Genomic DNA, 20,196 nt, shown 5'->3' with positions numbered 1-20,196 from the left:
ATGTGTCACTTTTGGGGGCCTTCACCTTCAAGGTTTCACTTGTCTGATCACGATACGTAATTGTTGAACGAGAGTCATTGACTTGTAGTTTTCCTCAACTTTTTAGCACTGAATCCGTGTATCAATGGAAAACAAATGTATATTGTAATATTTACATATTCCCAAACAACTATTGGCTTGATGAACCTGTGGATATATGCATGGAAGCACAGGAAGATGTGTTTCCACACACTATGAAAGTAAGGTGTGTATTCAGCCGTAACAACTGACAAGCTCTTGTTTATAAATTGATATCTGTGTTGGCTCACTGAGCTCAAATTTGAGCCCGATTTCACAATAAGGCTCAATGGAGCTGGTCAGCTTGATAAGACTCCTGTGTGGTGAGGATCAGCCAATAACACAAAAACAGGCTGGGCATTGATGGACTGCTATGATAAGGGGGGGGTCACAGTGGCCAAATAGACCGTCCACTGGAATATAAGCGCCTGGACGGACATTGGACTTAAGACAGTGATGTGAGCAGGTTAGGCTGACTATAGGAGTCATTTTGGGTCTGCTCTTGACATGGAACGGATATCTGATGGTTATGTTACTCAACTTTAGGCCAGGTTTTTTTGGGGGGTCTTTAAAGCATACTAAAAAATACACTGCCAGCACAAATCTAAGTACAAAAGGTTGATGTAGTCATATGCAGCAGGGTGACCGAATAAAAAGTAGAACTGCTTATTGTACTGACCATGACTTTGGGTGAGAGGGCACATGAAGGAGACAGCGTTACATTTTTAGGCGCTTGATTTTCATAATCCATACAGTTGTCAGTATGCAGTTTTTATTGTCAATTAAAGAGAAAGTGTTATCTTTTTGAGTATTTAACCACTGCTGCACGTAATTAGCGGAGCTTTTCATACATTATAACATAATTTTCCTTCTCAAACCATGCTTATGGACCTCCTCATAAATCTGCCCCCTCCCATCCCTGCACCAACACTACCCCCCCTCCTCCCCCCACCAACTGTGGGAAAGACATTTTATCAGCGTCTGTCCGTTGTTCTCTGGTGGGGATAGATACAGAGAAGATAGATGAGTGTTTTGACATGGAGAGTGTTAGACAAACACTCTTATCAGGCCCAACACTTTAGACCGACCCCCTGAAACAGTCTCCTGAACCATGGATGAAAAAAGGCAGAATAAGAAGAGGAAGGTGAGGCTGAATTTGGATGTTTTTTCATCAGACAAATATGAAATGACCACAATGAGAGAGACTTTCCACTGAAGGGACCCTCCGAATCCGCTGGTCACAAATCTTCAGATCTGCTGGAACTTCTCGAAAGTACAGACCACTCCCACAGCCCACTATCTGTCTGGGATGCACTGTGCTCCGACCGCAGCTGTCACTGCCATCCTTCTAGTTATCACATAGAGGAAATACACAAAAAGAAGCTGCTGAACTGAGCCAGAAGTCAAGCTGCTCAGCTCACATCAAACGCCCCCTGCTGATGAGCCACAGACTGTTTGGTCAGTGTGCTGCTGGTGTTACAGCTCCAAGGGTTCAAGTCAAGTTCAAGTCGAATGCCTTATTTATTTTTCAAAACCCCTCACATGCTCCCGGGTTAATGTGATGTGTTCAGTAATCCAGCAACTCACAGATATTATGTCCAAAGTATTCGTTTCACAATAAATGTGATCGTTAAAACTCCCACAAGCACCATAAGAATTTTCTACATGGAAGTAAACCACAATGCTAATGGTATTAATGCTTATTTAAATGCGTATACTTATAATGTCACTGATGCTAATGTAATGCTGATGTTCTTCCCATGACAGATGAGCTGGAGCTCAGTAAAGAAGGCAGTGGAAGAAAGGTCGTCGCTCGCAGGGAGCTCCATACAGACACCATTTGGGGACCCTACCCTGGAAGCCTCCAGTCAGACGGCAGCGCAGATGATGATGCATCGGAGGTAGGGACTCGCACCATGAAGGTCCAAATATATGATGTTATTAATGTGAAATTCAAATATGATACAGTACAAAGAGAAAGGCTGCAGTGAATTTGTTTATTCTAATTGTTTAACTCTTAAAGGGGAAGGTAAGTCAAAAATGTTCGTCACATGACCAAAGCCAGAAAACGTGTGAGCTGTTGTTACCAGATTACTCGGGTGGTCAGATCGGCTCAGGGGCCTGTTATCTCTTTTCCGTATGCCCGTCATTCACATTGAAATACAGAGAGTAACGATAGAATAATACTGCAACATTAAAAACTTGTAATACTAAGTACTAATATTATAAGTAGTATTGTGCCTCAATAAATTAAGAGTCAGGATGTGTTCCTGTTTTCTTTAGTAGTGTTTGCTCATTCAATTCACATGCAGGTTTGAACACGAATGCACATAGGTAATACAGAGATTAACAACTAATTGTACTTTAATGAGTTGTTCATTTTTTTATCAAAAAGATGTACTCAGTTAAGAAAGCAAAACTTTTTTATATGTTCTTCTTTTAATGATCATTTTTCAATCAAATTACACATTGTTATATTAATAGTGGGAACATATTGGCGATATAGATTTAATTTTTTTCCATGTCTGTAAAGCAATTTGATTCTCTAGATTATTTCATTTGTGGTGAACTGTCTTGGTTTGTTTATTTCTTTATTTATTTACTCACTCACTCACTCACTCACTCACTCACTCACTCACTCACTCACTCACTCACTCACTCACTCACTCACTCACTCACTCACTCACTCACTCACTTACTTATTGGACCAATAAGTTCCAATATTTATGTTTGAAATCAAAGACATTGATCTCCACCACCGACTCAAAACATTTAACATACAATTCACACTACACTAAAGAACCTCATTACAAATTTCACAAATTCCTTTTAAAATAGCAAAAACATCAATAAATAAAAATAAAATGCACATTGTTTTTAAAAGTCATAGTTTTCTTTGCAAAATGTTTGTTTTCTCGGACAAACTACAATTCCATATGTGCAAAACAGACCAAGGTTAGTCACTGTACTGTCTTCTACCCAATCCTATAGCGTGATGTCATCAACAGGCGCAGGCCCCTGAGCCGATCTGACCACCTGAGTAGATCTGGTACATACACTGAGATTGCTTGTTATCTGAGCCCAAAGGCACTGTGATCTCATTTACCGCTGCTTTTAGGCGATGTCACTGTCAGAGCGCAACAGAGCGCAGGTTGGCAAAATAACAGCTGGTAGGTTTGGTCATTTCAAAATCCGGGGAGTCCTCGTGTTAACAATTTTGGTTGTATCGGATGTGTGCTCTGCTCCGATCAATCAAGTGTCACATGAAATCTCTCAAAATTGAGGAATAGAAGTTCCTGAATACACACTGAGGTCACCCAAACATTACCGCAAAGAGACCAGAGGCAGAGCATTGAAAATGAGGTCACCAAGAAAAGACTTGCTTTGGAAAATACTTTGTTCCTCTGTCCAAGCTTTTCTTTGTTTGGCTTCATTCCGTCACATGAAAGGCCGCGGAGTCAAACGGCTCGAGTCGTCGGCTTTCTTTTTTTGATTGTTGTACCATGCCTTTTGGTCCCTATTATCAGGAGAAATCCCAAATTAACACACCTCAGTCAGAAGGATAATCTTATAGGGACGGTTTTATAAGACATAAAACAGCTGGGCGTCTGATGTGTTTGGTCGGGAAGGGGCAACGTCGGGACGACAACAATAACCCGATTGTCTCTCTGTGTATGCCTGACCAAATGCATGACATTGAACTTGGCAATGGAGATTATTTAATATCCAGTTGCTTTCCGCTTTGCGTTGGGTTCTGGAGGCTTGATTGATATTTTCCTTTAAATGGTAGGTTGGATTTCGGTGTTTTTTTGAGACTGCCTAGGGATATTTATCAGGCTACTTTGCAGAACATTTAACCAGTTTGTGAAACAATAATGACATTTTTGCAGTAGTAGTAGTGAAAGCATTTAGGCAACTTGTATGCATCATATAGCTGGGTGATTTTTATTATTTTTTTTAATTTTGCAATATAGCCATAAGCTTTTCCTCTCAGCCTGTTCTTCACACTACATCAGATCATTCTGTCATTGGGACAGTTGAGACTTCCTCCAAGGTGAAGTACAGTAGAAGTGGTTTTAATTTGAGAGGTGGATGGTCACGGGTCAGATGTGCGTGCGTGCGTGCATGCGTGTGTGTGTGTGTGTGTGGGACCGGATGGAGCCCTATCTGTTATTTTGCATTACGTGCAAGTCCATCTAATCATACGAAGCTCATGCCGGATGAGGCTTCCTGGTACGGAGTGAAAACTGTTAAACATGCTCACAGAGTATCATGTTAAATACCAACTGGTCAGTCAGGCAGTGCCTAGTTCACTTTTCGACTCAGGGTTTCTCTAGTTAAAGCCGGTCATTTACCTCTCCTCCCTTCCTTCCCCAGACATCCGCCTGTCTTTTATCTCCGTTTGGCGCCATCCTCTTGGACAGCAAACCCCAATGATTGATTTCTATTTGATAGTCTCTCATTTCTAAGATTTTATTTATCAGGAAGCATACAGATAGTGTGTGTGCGTGTGCATTTGATCACCCATCACCTTTTGTTCGTCTCCCTTCCCACTGTCCTATTTGTCCTGTAGTCTGTCCTTGAAGGCTTGTATTTGTATGATAAGTATTTAAAACTCAGCCTTTAATACTCATGCTTTTCCCTCTACCTCATTTTATGCTTCCCTTCTATCCTCACCTCCTCCCATCCGTCCTAGTGGACTGAAGGAGCGAGGAGTCGGCCCTTCAGTATCTGTTGGCGATAGCCGTGGCAATCTCACATTCCTCCTGTTTCTCCGCCTCTCTCTGTATCCTCCCCCTCATCTGACTATCACTCCATCCCTACCTGGGTCAGCAGAGGTCAGGGCCATGCTAAAAAAGAGAGATGTGCACATGTAAAGCAACCTGGGAGTTTTTTTAATCCAGTTGTTCTAAAGTTGTTTGTAATGTATTCCAAAACACGGGTCTAGCACTGAGTCATCCACATTTTTCCCACTTTCAATTTGATAATCTTTTTTCATCAGAAAACACATTTATTAAGAATTTAAACTATAATACAAGTGTAAAATAAATCAATAAATGACTTTTAATTGTACTGTGTGAAAGGAATAAAAGACTTAGATTTAACTAATGACAGAGGAGCAGTGTTGCCATGGTTATCTGGAAAATAAAGTAACTTGTTTACTGAATTCATGCTTTGAAACTAAATTAGTTTACTGATTATTTTAAACATCATCAAGTTAGATTACAAGTTACTTCGATAGTTACTTTCAGAAGATACCAACGACCCTGCTTAACATAAAAATGAAACTTCAGTAATTAATCAATTTTGCCATTTATTTGGAAGTTTATTTTAACGGTGACATTCATGAACAATAATTTTAATAAAATAAATTAAAAATACAATAAAGACAACATTTCTGACATACATGTATATCTTATTTTTTTTCTTGATCTCACTTAACATAAATGGGCTGCTTCATTCAACATAATTTTTTAATGTTTTTTTACGACGTTTTTATGTACCTGCGTTGTCCAGCTTCCTGTTTGGGAATTGCTTCCTCTCATTCTAGTTTTAAACATTATTGCTTCACAGATCAATCTAATCATCTTTCTTTCAAATCGATTTATTATAATCTACCTATCTTCCCTATTCCTCAGCCAAAACTCCAGACCTTGCCCCCCTATTTCTAGGAATGATTGGCACACCCCAGCCCATGATGCCCCTTCTGGCACTTCTCTTCCCCTCTCAACTTATCCGTCAACAAATTTGCTTCGTATTTGGCCCAGCAAGATAACCTATCAGTTCAGTAGGAGGTCTACTTAGCAACACTACCCGGACGGGAAAAATGTTGTGTGAGCAGCAGTATGTTTAAGTTCAAGTGAAGATGCTCCACGCAGATAGATATGACGTATTTTTTTATCTTAATCAATATATGGATTTGCTGCTGTTTGTGAGCGTTGGTGTGAGCACCCGCTATATGTGCTCGTTATCATGCGGGTAGCAGTGAGCTAAGAAACAGATCTCTCCTTCATTAGATTAGCAATGTGTTAACTGGCCTGTGTCATATGGAAATCCTCCCATTTGCATCTCTTGAGAAAAAGGCGTAAAACCATTTATCTATTTAAACATATTCCAGCTGATATGGCCGGTGGAGTTACGAACAGGGCTATGATAATGTTTACTGATGGACTGATCACATGGCTGCTGATTCCTCCCGTTTCTGGTTGAGTGAACAACCAGGTCCTCCTTGGCATGACTCCCATGGCAACCCCACAGTGAGCCACTCATCTGATTGGATCATATGTAACAAATCTGATTTTAAATAGTCTTTTTTTTTTGGATTGGATCCAGCTTTAATTAACTGATAGTAGAGATGCATGTCATTGGACCAAAGTTTCAGCTTTGTTTTGAATCGAGATGGCTAAAAGTGATGATGCGGCAACGCAATAATCTGCGCCGAAATTCATCCGTTCATTCTTGAGTTGACAAGCAAAGTCTCGAAACGCCCGTGTACAACATCATTCCTATTGTTCTCCCTCCGTCAGCACTTCCCAAAGGCTCACGCATCACACCAATCCTGTCTTTCTTGGAAAGGCAGCCTCAAGGCACGATCCTAGAAGGAGCAGAGTAGTGGAGTTCAAAACGTTATCACGCGCAAACGTCTTTTCATCATGTTTTAGAAACAAGCGTTCGCACTAATCCCCCAATAATCTCTCCAGGAGAACTCGGGCGATAAGGCGCGCCACCCACGGCTTTTCAAACACTTTTGGGGTAGTCTCTTCCCACTCTCTCTATCTCTGCTTCTCTCTACCTCCACTACTTTCCTCATCCCTCCACTTCTTCATCATCACTTCCTGTGCTGGAAGGACACGTGAAGGTGATCACCTCCATATCCTCCCAAGAGCGGTCTTCTTTCTTTCTCTCTTTTTTTTTTTTTCCTTCATCTGAGCCAATTTGTTTATGTACTGATTTCCATCTTTGCCTTTATCTAGACTCATCAGCAGTTTTTCCTCTCTAGCCGTCTGTCTCCTCCGCCCATCAAATTAGAATGTTAATTAAAATTATGCTCCTTCATAAGATGACAAATCGATGTTTATGGTGAGACACCTTCTGTGATGCCCCCCAGAAGAGATGCAGCAGTTAGATTCTTTGAAGGAACAGAACAGCGAGAAACGGGCATCTAAAGTATTAATCGCATATTATTTTCCAAGTTTTGCCCTTGCTACTTTCGCGAAGTTGTTTTAATAGTTTTCGCTCATGAAAACCAAATTGGTCTGTTCACCTTTTGGCTAGTGGCTCAAAGGAACTCAGAGAGCATGAAAACATTGCAGTCAAGGATCCATCCAGTGCTCTTCTCAAGGAGAAACAATCATTGCCTTTTGATTTTAAATTGAAACGCTCAGGACCAAGTTACAAAAGATATGTTGGGCCGGGACAACCTGTAAAACCACAGCTTGACTTTGGTTGTCTGTTTGAAGAGAGGAAAACTGAGATGGCCATTATTGGAAAAAGGAGAAAGAAAACATCTGGAGAAAATAAAACCACTCCTACCGACTGAAGTTAGCCAGACACACCAAGGAGAACCTAAAGAAGAAGAAAAAAAGGCTGTTAATTGGAACAAACTATGCAAGCAGACGTATCACGTGAAAGAAGCAATGTTGAGATGTCTGAGGATATAAAAGAGGAAGATTCCAGTATCTCCATCCCGCTGTCATCTGCATCGGCTCCTGCCCGGTGGAGGAGGAAAGCAAGTGCAAGCGTTAAGCCTGCCTCCTCCATTTTCTATCTCGCTCTCATCTTTGGCTGTTCAGGAGCTCGCTCTCCAAGAGGGCCTCATTTTCCAATCTCTTGTCAAACTATCACAAGTTCATATTTTTGCATGTCATTTGCTTGCAGCCAATCCAACTTTTCCAAGCTATGCCTTCAAATTCAAAGCTTGTCCATGAAAGGAAATTCTTCTTCCATTTCGACTGCAAAAGACAATCGAAGCAAAAGAACTTAAGTGTGTATTTTGCGTGTGTTTTGTGCCAGAGTGTGTATTTGGATGGGAGAAATGGGAGTAGGTTTCAGATTTTTATCTGCCTTCCTTTTCTTCTTTGTATTTTTGGAGGATTCACACAGTGACCTCTTTGTTTGGGACAGTGAGTACAACCCTGTAACCCCCTGGATAGGGAAGGAGACTATTTCCTGTAGCAAGAGGTGGAAGAGAAAAAAAGAAGAGAGAGCGCTCTGATGGAGATGAAGGGGACGAATGGGAGTTTGAGAGAGGAAGAGAATGGGAGAAGGCTTCATAGGAGAGACAGTTGAAAGGGGAGATGGGAGGAAGTGGAAAAATCAGAGGATGGAGTGATTGGTTTTGTGAAGGAGTGAGTGAATGAATGAACAATGGTTGGGATAGGAATAGGATTCCCGGCTAAAGAAACACCAAAATGCTTCAAAATGGGGATTAAATTCAGGAAAATGCTTTCAACCTCAAGTTTGAATATGAATTAGTTAACACTGTACCTTCACCTTTGAGAAATGTTTTTTTTAATGCTGTTGAAATATGGCGGACTCTGGGAAATGTATCACATTGCAAACAAATACGCAAACTGCAAGTGGAAATTGAAAAAAGAACTGCAACAACGACAGAAGTTAAAATAACCTTTGCCAAGTGCATAGACGTGCCTACAAAGCAAGAGTCTTGACGCTTGTCCAAATTGTTTTGTCTTCGGTCCAGAGCATGGAAATGCCTCTGGGTACAGGGAATTAGAAGCCATTCTAGATACAAAGCTTCGTTTTGACGATTGGAATTTTTCGGTGGAGATTTCATGTTGTGCTTGTCATAACAGCTGTCAAACATATCCAAGCCGTCTCTAGTCACATCTAATCACTAACTGAGCCATACTCATCAACACAAAACATTCATGTAAATGTTGGTCCATCACTCCTTTCTGGGTTTTACGGAAAGCAAGTTGCATATACACTTATCTGCCATTTTCTTTTTGGAACCAACGCATTCCAATTTTGGATTCAGACAAATGCATCAGTAACACTTGTTAAAAGATGATGATAAAATCTTTTCATATTGAGACTTCCAGAGGAGCTGGAGAGTAACACTGCAATCCCAAATAGCAGGCGCTAAATTACAGTACCTACATGTTCGCTTTTGGCAACAGCTATGAAAATGATCTCGACTGCTCTGTTGTCAACATGAAATATCTACCGTTTTTTTCCATGTATAATGCACCCCCATGTATAATACGCACCCTAAAAATGGCATGTTGATGCTGGAAAAAAGCCTGTACCCATGTATAATACGCACCCAAATTTTGACTCCTACTTAAGTCCGTAAACGTAAAACTCAATAGCGAAGAAATGTTTCGGATTTGTGTAGGGTACATTGTGACAGCAAACGAGCAGGTGATCGAGCAAGCGTCTGATACGAGAGCATTGTGTTCGTATGGAGCGTGTTTGAAGTGAACAGCAGAAGCGCTTCTGTAATGGTGGCCTCCGTATGATATCTGGATAAAAATAAAAATAAAAATAAAAAATTTAATAAAAAAATTAAAAGAAATTGTACCCATGTATAATGCGCACCCCAGATTTTAGGACAATAAATTAGTTAAATTGTGCGCATTATACATGGAAAAAAACGGTACTTGAGAACCACAAGCACAAACCAAGATTTTAAATAATGGAACTGGAAGTCTTAGAAGAAAAGGCAACCCATTGCAGAAAAGAAATCAACACCGCTTGTCCTGTTTGTTCCAATAATTATCAGGAACCCGACAACCGCATCAAAGTCACATATTTCAAATGCATCTCGTTTGTACAATAATCGATGCGAGTACACGTGGAACATGCCAATATGGAACGAAGAAGTCTCTAGTTTTGTTCAAGGAAAGTTCTCGTCCCCGCTTTCGTCATCTTCCAGTTTCGTACGGATTGAGCGAGTAAAGGATAGAGAGCAAGGAGGCATTCTGATAGTGAACAAGAGAATGGAGGAAGAAAATGAAGAAATGAAATCAGCCTGGCATCATTTGCATTCAAGTTTTATCAGCAAAGGAGGAGGGGTGTTTTGGGGCCTGATAAGGAGAGAGTGTCGTAGGCTGCGCTAGAGGTGGAGGGGGTTGGTGGAGACGTGCGAGCTTGAGTGTGCTTACAAATGTGATGCAGGAATTGACTTTAGTAAGTGAAGGTGGCTTCGAGTTCAGTTCAGTGTGTGTTTGTGCCGCAATACATGTTTGAATGTTGGAAGAGCCAAGACGTTGTGGAGATGTATGCGTGTGTGCTGGGGCTGTGGGAGCGGGGGGTTAATATCAGACCAAATAATTAGATTCGCTATCGTCTCAGCAGCAGCAGTGCGAGGATCAGGCAGATTAAAGCCAGGCTCAAGGCTAGTTAATATTCATGAGGGGACCAGGGTCCGGGCTTAGACTGTGGCTCAAAGACTCTCCTCCGGCTGATGGGGCTTAAGGCAACGCTCTCCACCAAGCTGTAGCGGAAAGGCCTGACTGATAGATGGAGAGCTGCGTTGACAGTTAAAATGGCAGCCAAGGAAATGTCTTGACGTTGAATAAATCTTCATCTCTGCGGATTTATAGATCACTAATTGACTAATAACTGTAATGCTGGCTATACGATATTAATCAAATATTTTTGCAATTTATATCCTCTAGTATCAAGTCTCGGTTCAACCCTCTTGCGTTTCAGTTCTCATGATATATTATTATAAGCCGTTATTAGCCCGTCAATGGGGAAATTCAGCACGTACTGCCGATCTCGTATCGACTGCTGTTGAGGTTCATGTCGGATGTTGTCACATCTGACATATTATTCAAAAACGTGCCGTTATTGATACATTCTCTTGAGAAACCGCAAGACCCCAAGTACATTTCAAGGTACAATAACTCAGCAGTCATTTTGGTGGTTTCTTCTTCTGTCCCTATTAGAAGAAAAAAAAAAAGAGCATGTTGGGTGGGGGCATCACTTTTGGGGATCCTTGTAAATCCTTGATCCTTTCTTGTCTATTATTTACCCTTTTGGCATACACTTTGGACTCTCGTTGGTGCCAGCTTATGATTTCAGTACTTGGTACGGATTCAGTACTTTTGACTTTTTTTTTTTAAACTTTTATTCAGTGTTTGGCTTAACTGTATCTCATGTAATTTGGTATACTCATCCTAATAATTCGATTATACAACTGCGGGAGTTCCGTGATCAACATGCTCATTTGTTTGCTTTGCAGAGTAATAATCCATAGACGATTCAAAAGTTTGTAACCATTTTGTAACTTGGGGATTTTAATTTCTAGATTTAAATTCATGATAGGCCCATTTTGATGATTTTTTTCCATTTTTTTATTTTATGAGCCTACGGATGTGTGGTGTTTGTGTTTTCCACTGGTGTGCTACTGAGCTCTCCCAATTGCCCTATCATGGTGAATTCCAAACTCATGGCCATGATGAATTAGTCTGAAACAAATTAGAAGTACTTACGACTCAGACGGCTCCAGCATTGGGTTACAAATTAAAACAAAAGCAGTCGTATCGTCCCATCAGCTTCAATTCCCCGTGAAATACAATACGCTCGGCCTCGATCTCTACTGGAGGACAGAATGAGAAGCTTATTTCTCTCTTCCCACTCTTCTTTCCATCCCAAACAATCCCACGCATAATTTCCATCTTTGTCACGTGTTTTGGTTCTCCATCATGTTTTTTTCCCTCTTTTTTTATTTGCAGCAAATTTGTAGTTTAAAAAGTCTTGCCTGTACCAATTTTCTGATTTCCAAACATTTGGTCATCGTTTACATCGGAAGAGTCCATCGGAGGTTCATGGACCCTGTGGAGTTTTTTATGTTTTGAGTGTCCTTCTGGGTGTTAGAGGGGGCTTTGTGGCGGACCTCAGGACCAGGCCTCTCACCCAGCAGGCCTGCAGTTAGGCGTGTGTCCTTTGTTACATCATATTGTCTTTGTAGGTTTGATGGCTTGTGTCTTGTTTGAGTTATTGGCAATCAGTCGTGGAATGAAAACGTGTTCTTAACTTCTGCCACACTGTAACATTGAATCCCTGCTGCCCTCAACTGGCTATTAAACATAACTGCATGTGTGCTATTTATTTATTTTTTATTTTATTTAATGGTGAACAAAAGTGCACTAGTGTTCTCTTAAGAGCATAATTGCTGAGTCAGCATCAGTTCTACCGTTTCCATAGTGAAAGTGATTCTAAGAATTGAAGTTCAGGACATTTGTGTGTTCAGCTCTTATATTTTGCCGTGCCTCTGTATTTATTTTTATGTAGAATTCCAATTGGACCTTGGTGTGTGATGATCCAGATTGTTGGATAACAAGTCTTGCGTTGACCACGAATCCATCAGAGGCCAACTGTACTATCTACAGCCAAGGTGAGATTGGCAACAGAGATATTGTTGTGCCCAACTCGTCCCACAATTTGACTTTTAGCCTGAAGAGCTCCACCGCGTGTCATATATTAATGAAATGATAATATGAAGTTGATCAAATTTAAATGCAGTTTATCATGATTAAAACTGCTTTAAAATGGTAAAGTTATTTACCCATGTCCTGACCCTATGTGTTTTTAGGTGAAGCGTTATTCTGCAAGGTCACCAGAGACATTTTTGCAGAAGAAAGACTCCTGGCCACTCCGCTGCTTCCTCCAAAACCTTCCTCCCCTGTCGCCAGGGCTTCCCCTCTTCCCAACATTATAACCCCGAAAACATTGGTGGCAAAAGAGGAGCCACTGTATCCTGCTGCTCTTCACACAGACATCCAGCTCCTCCCACAGCAAGCAGGCATGGCTGCAATCTTGGCTACTGCTGTTATCAATAGTAAGTTTTTAAAATAAGTAGATATTGCAATCACCTTCCCAGAAATTTAATAACATTCTAAAGTTTCACATTCTGCAACAAATTTTTTTTTTTAAGTACCTGTAGTAATGTTGACTTTAGCCACATGATGGCAATGCGGCTCTTCAGCAGCAACTATCAAGTACTAGATGACAATAGTGCTGCCCTGTCTGGCTGTTGCACACTGTATTTGTCGCTAAAGTTAGCTTTGTAAAAATACACACCCAGCAAAACTATGCAAATAATGAATCTTTTCAAAGTGTGTGCTCACTTCAGTTTGTGCGTTGAATCAACTCGGCGTTGTGTTATCTGTGTGATCAGAGGACATTTTCCCGTGCAAAGACTGTGGGATTTGGTACAGAAGTGAAAGGAACCTGCAAGCCCACCTCATGTACTACTGTGCCAGCCGGCAGAAACAGCCAGCCGCGGCCTCATCTCCTGGACCACAAGACAAACCCAAGGAGTCCTATCCCAATGAACGCATCTGCCCCTTTCCTCAGTGTAACAAGAGTTGCCCAAGCGCAAGTTCACTGGAGATTCACATGCGTACACATAGCGGTGAGAACATTGCACGACACAGACTTTTAACCTCGGCAACGGTTTTGTTTCCCTGACTCATTTCACTTTCTTCTTCCCACAGGGGAGCGTCCATTTGTCTGTCTCATCTGTCTGTCTGCCTTCACCACTAAAGCAAACTGTGAGCGCCATTTGAAGGTCCACACCGACACATTGAACGGCGTGTGTCACGGCTGTGGCTTTGTCTCCACGACGAGGGACATTCTCTACAGCCACTTGGTTACGAGCCACATGGTTTGCCAGCCCGGATCTCGTAGTGAGGTCTACTCTCCAGGACCGGGCCTTCCAAAGTTGCCCATGTCCACAGGTAAGTCCCAATGTAAATATGTCTTAAGAATCAAGCATTGTTTTATTTTGAATACTCTAGTCTGCTGTAATAAATGACAAAAAAAGAGTGAACTATTTGCATTCTTTACAGTCTTGACATCAACTGCAGGAAGTGCAAACAAAAGTTCAGAACAATCAGCAATAGATGGAATGATAATTTTTCCCATCATCAATTTTCAACACCTCTTATTCTATCATGGGGGGTGCTGTTCTTGACGCATAATTAATCAAGTCAAGGCTCTTGTATGCTAACCTTTGCTTCCGACATTCACTTGTAAAGTGTGGGTTGCAATTAAAAGCTATTTAATGTAAATTTCTCGGTTTTGTTTGACGTTTCGAAATGAAGTCACCAAATGAAAACAGTACAATGATTTGCAGTGTGAATACTACTGACTACTGTTTTATTTGATCAGTTCTCAGCCCAGGAGACTCTGGAGTGGTTCTGAAGTGTCAAGTTTGCGGCCACAACGCTGATTCGCCTTCCCAGTTGCAGCAGCACGTCCGAACCCACCTTGAAGTCAGAGTCCCCGCCGAAAGGAGTCCCACCCCTCGTCAAAGCACCCCGTCATCTGCCGATCAGCCGTCGACACCAGAGGGTGAGCCTCTAGGCTGTGTCCCAAATTCAGATTCCTCCAGCCCAGGTGCTCACGGAGGCTCTGCCACTCCACGTGGATGCAGTCCACCTGATGACCAAACCACCGCCACCCTCCGAATCAAAGAAGAGCCTCGTTCAGAATCGGAGGCGGAAGACCACCAGATGGACTTTAAAGAGGACGGTGAGGAGGCTACTGACAAGAAAGTAGAGAAGACAAAGGAGAGGCAAACGACCACCTCTATTTGTCAGACATCAAAGAGTCCTGCCACCACAGCGGTAAAAGTGGAACCAACGAGTCCCACTCCTGGTTGTAGCCCAAGTCACATAGGTGGTGCTGGCTCCGTTTTCCCCGGTGGATCAATGTTTTTGCCTCAGTACATGTTTAACCCCGAAACAGCCATTTTGCCTCAGGCCTCCGAGATCCTGGCGAAAATGTCTGAGATGGTTCACAGCCGTCTGAAGCAGGGCCAGGCAATTCCCCAGACTAACGCAGCCACTTTCTTCCCCTCTGCACCGACTGTACCAACAGCCGCAGAAACACCACCTCTAAAAGGCACCACCTGCTTTGAGTGTGACATTACATTCAACAATATCAACAATTTCTATGCACACAAGAGGCTTTACTGCTCTAGTAGGCACCACGGAGAAGGTGCAACCTCAGCTTCAGGCCCTGGATCAGCAAGAGATACTTCCCCAGCCACTGTGCCGTCCAGCAAGGTACAAGATTCATCAGCATCTCCTCAAGACGGAGCAGTGAGCAGAGCAGCTTCCGCCTCTCCCTCTGAATCCGAACCTGCTGCAGATAGCGGAGCAACAGAAACCAAGAGAGTGTCGGTGAAGACCGAAACCCCTACAGGAATATCATCCTCGTCGGAAGGCGAGGGAGTAGGCAGTAGAGGAGGACGAGCGAGTGAAGGTAGCCAGAGCCCCGCCAGCGGGTCCGCTGAAGATCTGGATGATGATCCCAACAGAACCTTTTGTGAGGCCTGCAATATTCGCTTCAGCCGTCACGAAAACTACACCGTTCACAAACGCTTCTACTGTGCATCGCGCCATGACCCGTCCAATCATCGAGCCGTACACACGGCAAAGGGAACCACCACCACAGCAGCCTTTCATCCTCAGCCCATTCGTACACGCAAAAGGAAGAAGATGTATGAAATTCATATGGCGCGAACAGAAGCCTTAGCGGCGGCCGCAGCCGCTGCCACGGTTGCCGCTGCCACGGTTGCCGCTGCCGCGTCTGCGCCCTCTCCTTCCGTACTTGGCCTGGCAGTGAAGCAAGAGGTTTCTCCTACTGCCGCAGGCTGCTCTAGCCCAGAAGGCGACGGTCCGATTGATCTGAGCAAGAGGCCCCGCCTCCAAGAAGTTCCTCATCACGGTACCAGCAGTATTCTTCCTGCCTTGCCGCTCACCGATTACCATAAGTGCACCGCCTGCAGTATCAGCTTCAATAGCATTGAGAATTACTTGGCTCATAAGACCTACTATTGCCCTGCCACCACCCTCCAACAGCAAAGCTTACAGCTTCACAGGCTGAAAAGATCAGCTTCTACGTCGCCGAAAAGCAGGTCTCACCCGGATCGCCAAGATCTCCTTCAGCCCGTGGAAGCCAAAGTACTCCCCGCAGATTGGATGACACAGGCACAAGGCTCATCAACCAGTCCTCACACCTCAGCCTTAAGTGCCTCTGATGCCACACCTCCCCCTGATGCAACAAGCAGACATGCGGCCACGCCAGGCGCAGGTGCCACAGGCGTTTGCATGGCTTCTTCTCAGATGGTCTGTCCATATTGTCCTAACAAATCCATCACATGTGACCTAATGGAGCACTTCAAGACTGTCCATGGCTTGGTTGTTTCTATTCAGTCGCCCCAAGAGGCTCAACCCCAGCCAGGCAGCAGAGTTAGTCCCAGCCCGAGCCTTAGTCCCAGAGACGGAGTCACAGCCACCAAGTCAACGAGCCCGCCGAGCCCCCCCTCAAAATTGCTCCCTCGCATTCACAGAGATACTATGAATGGGCAGGGAAGGAGTGACGCCACTTCTCCGTGCTCCCCTCCGATAAACGGCAGCCCATCAGGTGAGGGGCGATCGTCGTCAGCGAGTTCACCTCAACCCGTTTCCCCCTCAAGGGCTCCTCCCCCTCTGACTTTGTCACCTGTGCCTGACCACCGAAGAGAAACAGTGGGGCTATCCCTCCCCCCTGGTAAGACTTCACCAACCGTTGCCTCGCGTCACCTCCCTGCACCCAACCCCGGTCCCAAAAGCCCAGTCGTGTCCCCGGTCCAGAACGGTAACTCCCGCTACTGTAGGCTGTGCAATATTAAGTTCAGCAGCCTCTCGACATTCATAGCTCACAAAAAATATTACTGTTCCTCCCACAGTGCTGAACATGTCAAGTGAGCTGAGCAATTGCCATCATCCTCTTTCTCCTTCCCTTCATTAATCTGACTGAGCAGATGCGAGTCCTCACTCAGCTCCAAGAAGGTCCCATGCACCTTTTGTGCCGCCAGTCCTTGTTAAAGTGGCACTCAGCTGGCATGACATTAATCCCAATGAAAGGCTGTTACTCATCGGCAGGGCCCGGTCGGTGTCCATTTGCTCCTGAGCACAATTTGCCAGTGATGTTACTCACTGATTATTCCTCTCTCGTGGGTCAACAACTCTGTGAGCTGAGAGGGATCCCACCCGTATGACTACCTGCACACTAAAAGTGTGCCTCGTCCCCTAGGTCACTTTCTTGTCCCAAATTAAACTCCAATCACTTGTCAATATTTTGCATCGTGGGACGTTAAAAGGTTCTACGTGAACAACCTCATTCTGTCTCGGTTGAACCGAGTTGTTGATAAGCAGTAATTACGTCGACGGGCGATCGTAGAGTTTTGCAAATCTCCAGTCTTTTCACCTCGGTCCAGACCTAAACAGAGGAATAATCTCTTGTATAGAAAAGACTTGATTATGTAATTTTATTATCTGTGCATAGTCGATGATGTCTAAAAAGAATTCTATAATGCATTTTGGTTTCAACACTGGCGAAGGCATTTTTGTTAAGAAAAAAAGAAAATAAATGTGGTATGTAATGTTACTAATTAGTGAAGGATATTTCAAATTGATCTTTTTTTTCTTTCGTACAAGCATTATTTTATTTCTCTTCAAGCGCAAGGGAGAGACAAATGTGAAATATTTATCTTCTAGTCCTCACTGATTTCATGTCAACAGAAAACTACCTACATATTGTGTATTTTTATTTGTTGTTTGCTTTATCTTCATGCTGTTAGAAGGAACTGTGTGGCTCTCGGTGTGTTGAAGTGGTTTTGTGTAGATATCGGTCTTCTCCATGGGACTACACTGAATTTCTTTATTGTATAACCATTTTTCTTCCGAGTTTGTAGTCTACGCGATGGTGACATTAACATTAGATTTCATATTTAATTGATTTAATCTACTGTTGGATGAGCAGCACAAGGTGATCCAATCGTCAATCAAGGCTTCGGAAAATATATTTTGGACACAGCTGCTTGTATACTGTGATAGCAATGAAGTCACCTTCCAAAGTGAAGCGATACAACATCTTTAATTTCATTCTGGCTTTATTGACATGCTTCCTTTTTCTTTGTCCTACAAGTCTAAGATGAAGTGTTTGACATCCCCCCCCTGCCATTCAATCAATACACATTCTAAAATGCTTTTCATTATGGTGATTGTTTTTCGTGGGCAAAGACACTGTCATCTTTCTTTACAGCACGGCCAGCACCTCATTGCACTAAAGGAAACACGTCATTTCATAGCTTGTTGGATGAGAGTCCATGTGACGCTTTGATTTGTCATTTGTCTCACATGCAAATATAGAAGACCTTTTTTCATTTCATCAGATTCAAGATCTAGTTGCAATTGCAAAAGTCAGTAGTGTCGAATTTATATCTGTCCTGCAAGTATTTTTGATCATGACCAAAAAAAAAAAAAAATTGTATTGGAGGTGTCAGAAAGCCAATTGTCCTACAACACAAAGTCCCCTACATTTTTCTCATCACCAGTGTTAGCATTATCACGACCTCGTCAGACATTCCGATTTCAAGGAACAACATTCAATAATGTATGCGACACGTGTCTGAGCAGCCCACTCTCATTTTTTACACTGAATAAATCCAAAGCTGCTAGATGTTCCATGATGTTCCATATAGCTCAGATGGTTGCCACTCACTTAAATAAACACAATATTTCAAGCAACCTTGTGGAAAACAGCTTCTGCTTGATCCTATGAAATCACTGCTGCATTTTTAAAACATGACACAATGTCTGTAGGTCATATGCGATGACGGTGTGAGTCTAAAACTGCAGCCCGATTTTAATCATGTTTCCACCGATTTTCTCTTTTGCTGAAATTCATCCGACACATTTGATTTAATAGAGTCTTGATGTAAAGCCCAACCAAATTTGTAATTGATTATTGGACATCTTTTTACATTGATACATTATCTTCACTAAAATAGTTTACAGTTGCAGAGAGAGCGCAGAGTCAGAATCTTGTCAACTGCTGGAATTTTATTTTACTGTGTTGGTCTTTTCCCATTTTATTGCACTGTGTTGTTGTTGTTTAAAATTTATTTTAGGGATTTTTCCTGTAACTGTATTTATTTTATACAGCACTTTTCCCTATCAAAAAAAGACTAATTCTTATTGAACTATGAAGGACCCTCCCACTTTATTTTTCCTCAGATGTAGAAAACCACAATGAATGTCAAAACCTCTATTTTTTATTTTCATATATTTCATTTCCTCTATAAGCTTGTCCAAACTATGCATGGGAAATAAAAAAAAGTTCTGAGACACATTATGGGAATGTACTTTGTTGTGATGTCTGCTCCTTTATGCACTTTCCATTTTGCTACTGAGTTGAGGTTGGTGGATGACGCATTCAAATGTATGTAGGATTAATCACAGGTGAATAGCTTCCTTTTAAACTAAAGCGTCGTCTTGATGCTGGCCTGTGAAGCGACCTTAAATGACTCATCAGACTAGCTTTTAAAATCATGGATGATCGTCTATGAAGAGCGTTTTAAGTAGGGAAAAGAATGTGCCGGTACTCCCTTTATTTGACTGTTGCCAGGTAAATTAGACGTATCAGCAGACCATTAAGGCCAATTGACGCCAGTGTATTATTTGTCGAGCTTTTATTTTGAATTTAGCCTTTGCATCGCTGACGTGTTACGTAAACGACGGCATGTAAATTGTCACCCGAGGCATAAAATATCCCAAATCCTTCACCATACGTCTCATTAAAAATGCTAATTTTAAACCAATGCAGGAATTTTGGGGACATTCGTTGACGAAACTTTGAGGCCCTTGTGGCCTGTTAGCTCAGTTGGTCAGAGCGTGGTGCTAATAACGCCAAGGTCATGGGTTCGACCCCCATATGGGCCACTGTCTTTGATTATGTGTGCTCCAGATCTGTAATGTTGCCAAAGTCCTCACTTGGATATATTGTTCTTAACGGGTAGATATTTTCCATCACCATACGTTGTATATGTTTTTATCTTCAGCAGACCAAAAGGAAATCCCTCGTCACTCCTCGGATTAAAATGTTCGAATTTATAAGCAAGGCAGGACTTTTGGGGATATATGTTGACCAGACGCTGAACAAATTGTGGCCTGTTAGCTCAGTTGGTTAGAGCGTGGTGCTAATAACGCCAAGGTCATGGGTTCAACCCCCATATGGGCCACTGTCTTTGCTTATGTGTGCTGCTTGAGCTTTTCCAGAACTGAAATTCTGCAAAAGTCCTCGCTTGAACATACTGTTCTTCGTGGGTTGATG

The 20,196-nt window shown here is 42.6% G+C and overlaps 1 protein-coding gene and 2 non-coding genes across 3 annotated transcripts in view; all 3 read left to right on the top strand.

Annotated features, from left to right (window-relative positions):
• The window catches only part of zfpm1 (zinc finger protein, FOG family member 1), a 67,935-nt gene extending 48,717 nt beyond the window's left edge, over window positions 1-19,218 (top strand). Inside the window, exons 4-9 of the mRNA XM_061283846.1 lie at window positions 1,825-1,958; window positions 12,322-12,424; window positions 12,623-12,868; window positions 13,208-13,444; window positions 13,527-13,769; window positions 14,203-19,218. Coding sequence (XP_061139830.1) covers window positions 1,825-1,958; window positions 12,322-12,424; window positions 12,623-12,868; window positions 13,208-13,444; window positions 13,527-13,769; window positions 14,203-16,787 — 3,548 coding nt within the window. The 3' untranslated portion in view covers window positions 16,788-19,218. The remainder of the gene's footprint in view (window positions 1-1,824; window positions 1,959-12,321; window positions 12,425-12,622; window positions 12,869-13,207; window positions 13,445-13,526; window positions 13,770-14,202) is intronic.
• Window positions 19,219-19,731: 513 nt separating this feature from the next.
• On the top strand, window positions 19,732-19,805 carry trnai-aau (transfer RNA isoleucine (anticodon AAU)). The gene has a single exon. It is a non-coding gene; the product is annotated as a tRNA-Ile (tRNA).
• Window positions 19,806-20,030: 225 nt separating this feature from the next.
• trnai-aau (transfer RNA isoleucine (anticodon AAU)) lies at window positions 20,031-20,104 on the top strand. The gene has a single exon. It is a non-coding gene; the product is annotated as a tRNA-Ile (tRNA).
• Window positions 20,105-20,196: the final 92 nt, after the last annotated feature.

The sequence above is a fragment of the Syngnathus typhle genome, linkage group LG7, assembly GCF_033458585.1.
Source record: "Syngnathus typhle isolate RoL2023-S1 ecotype Sweden linkage group LG7, RoL_Styp_1.0, whole genome shotgun sequence".
NCBI classification, from domain to species: domain Eukaryota; kingdom Metazoa; phylum Chordata; class Actinopteri; order Syngnathiformes; family Syngnathidae; genus Syngnathus; species Syngnathus typhle.
Note: the sequence above shows the minus strand (reverse complement) of the source record. Positions and strands in the feature narration are given on the sequence as shown.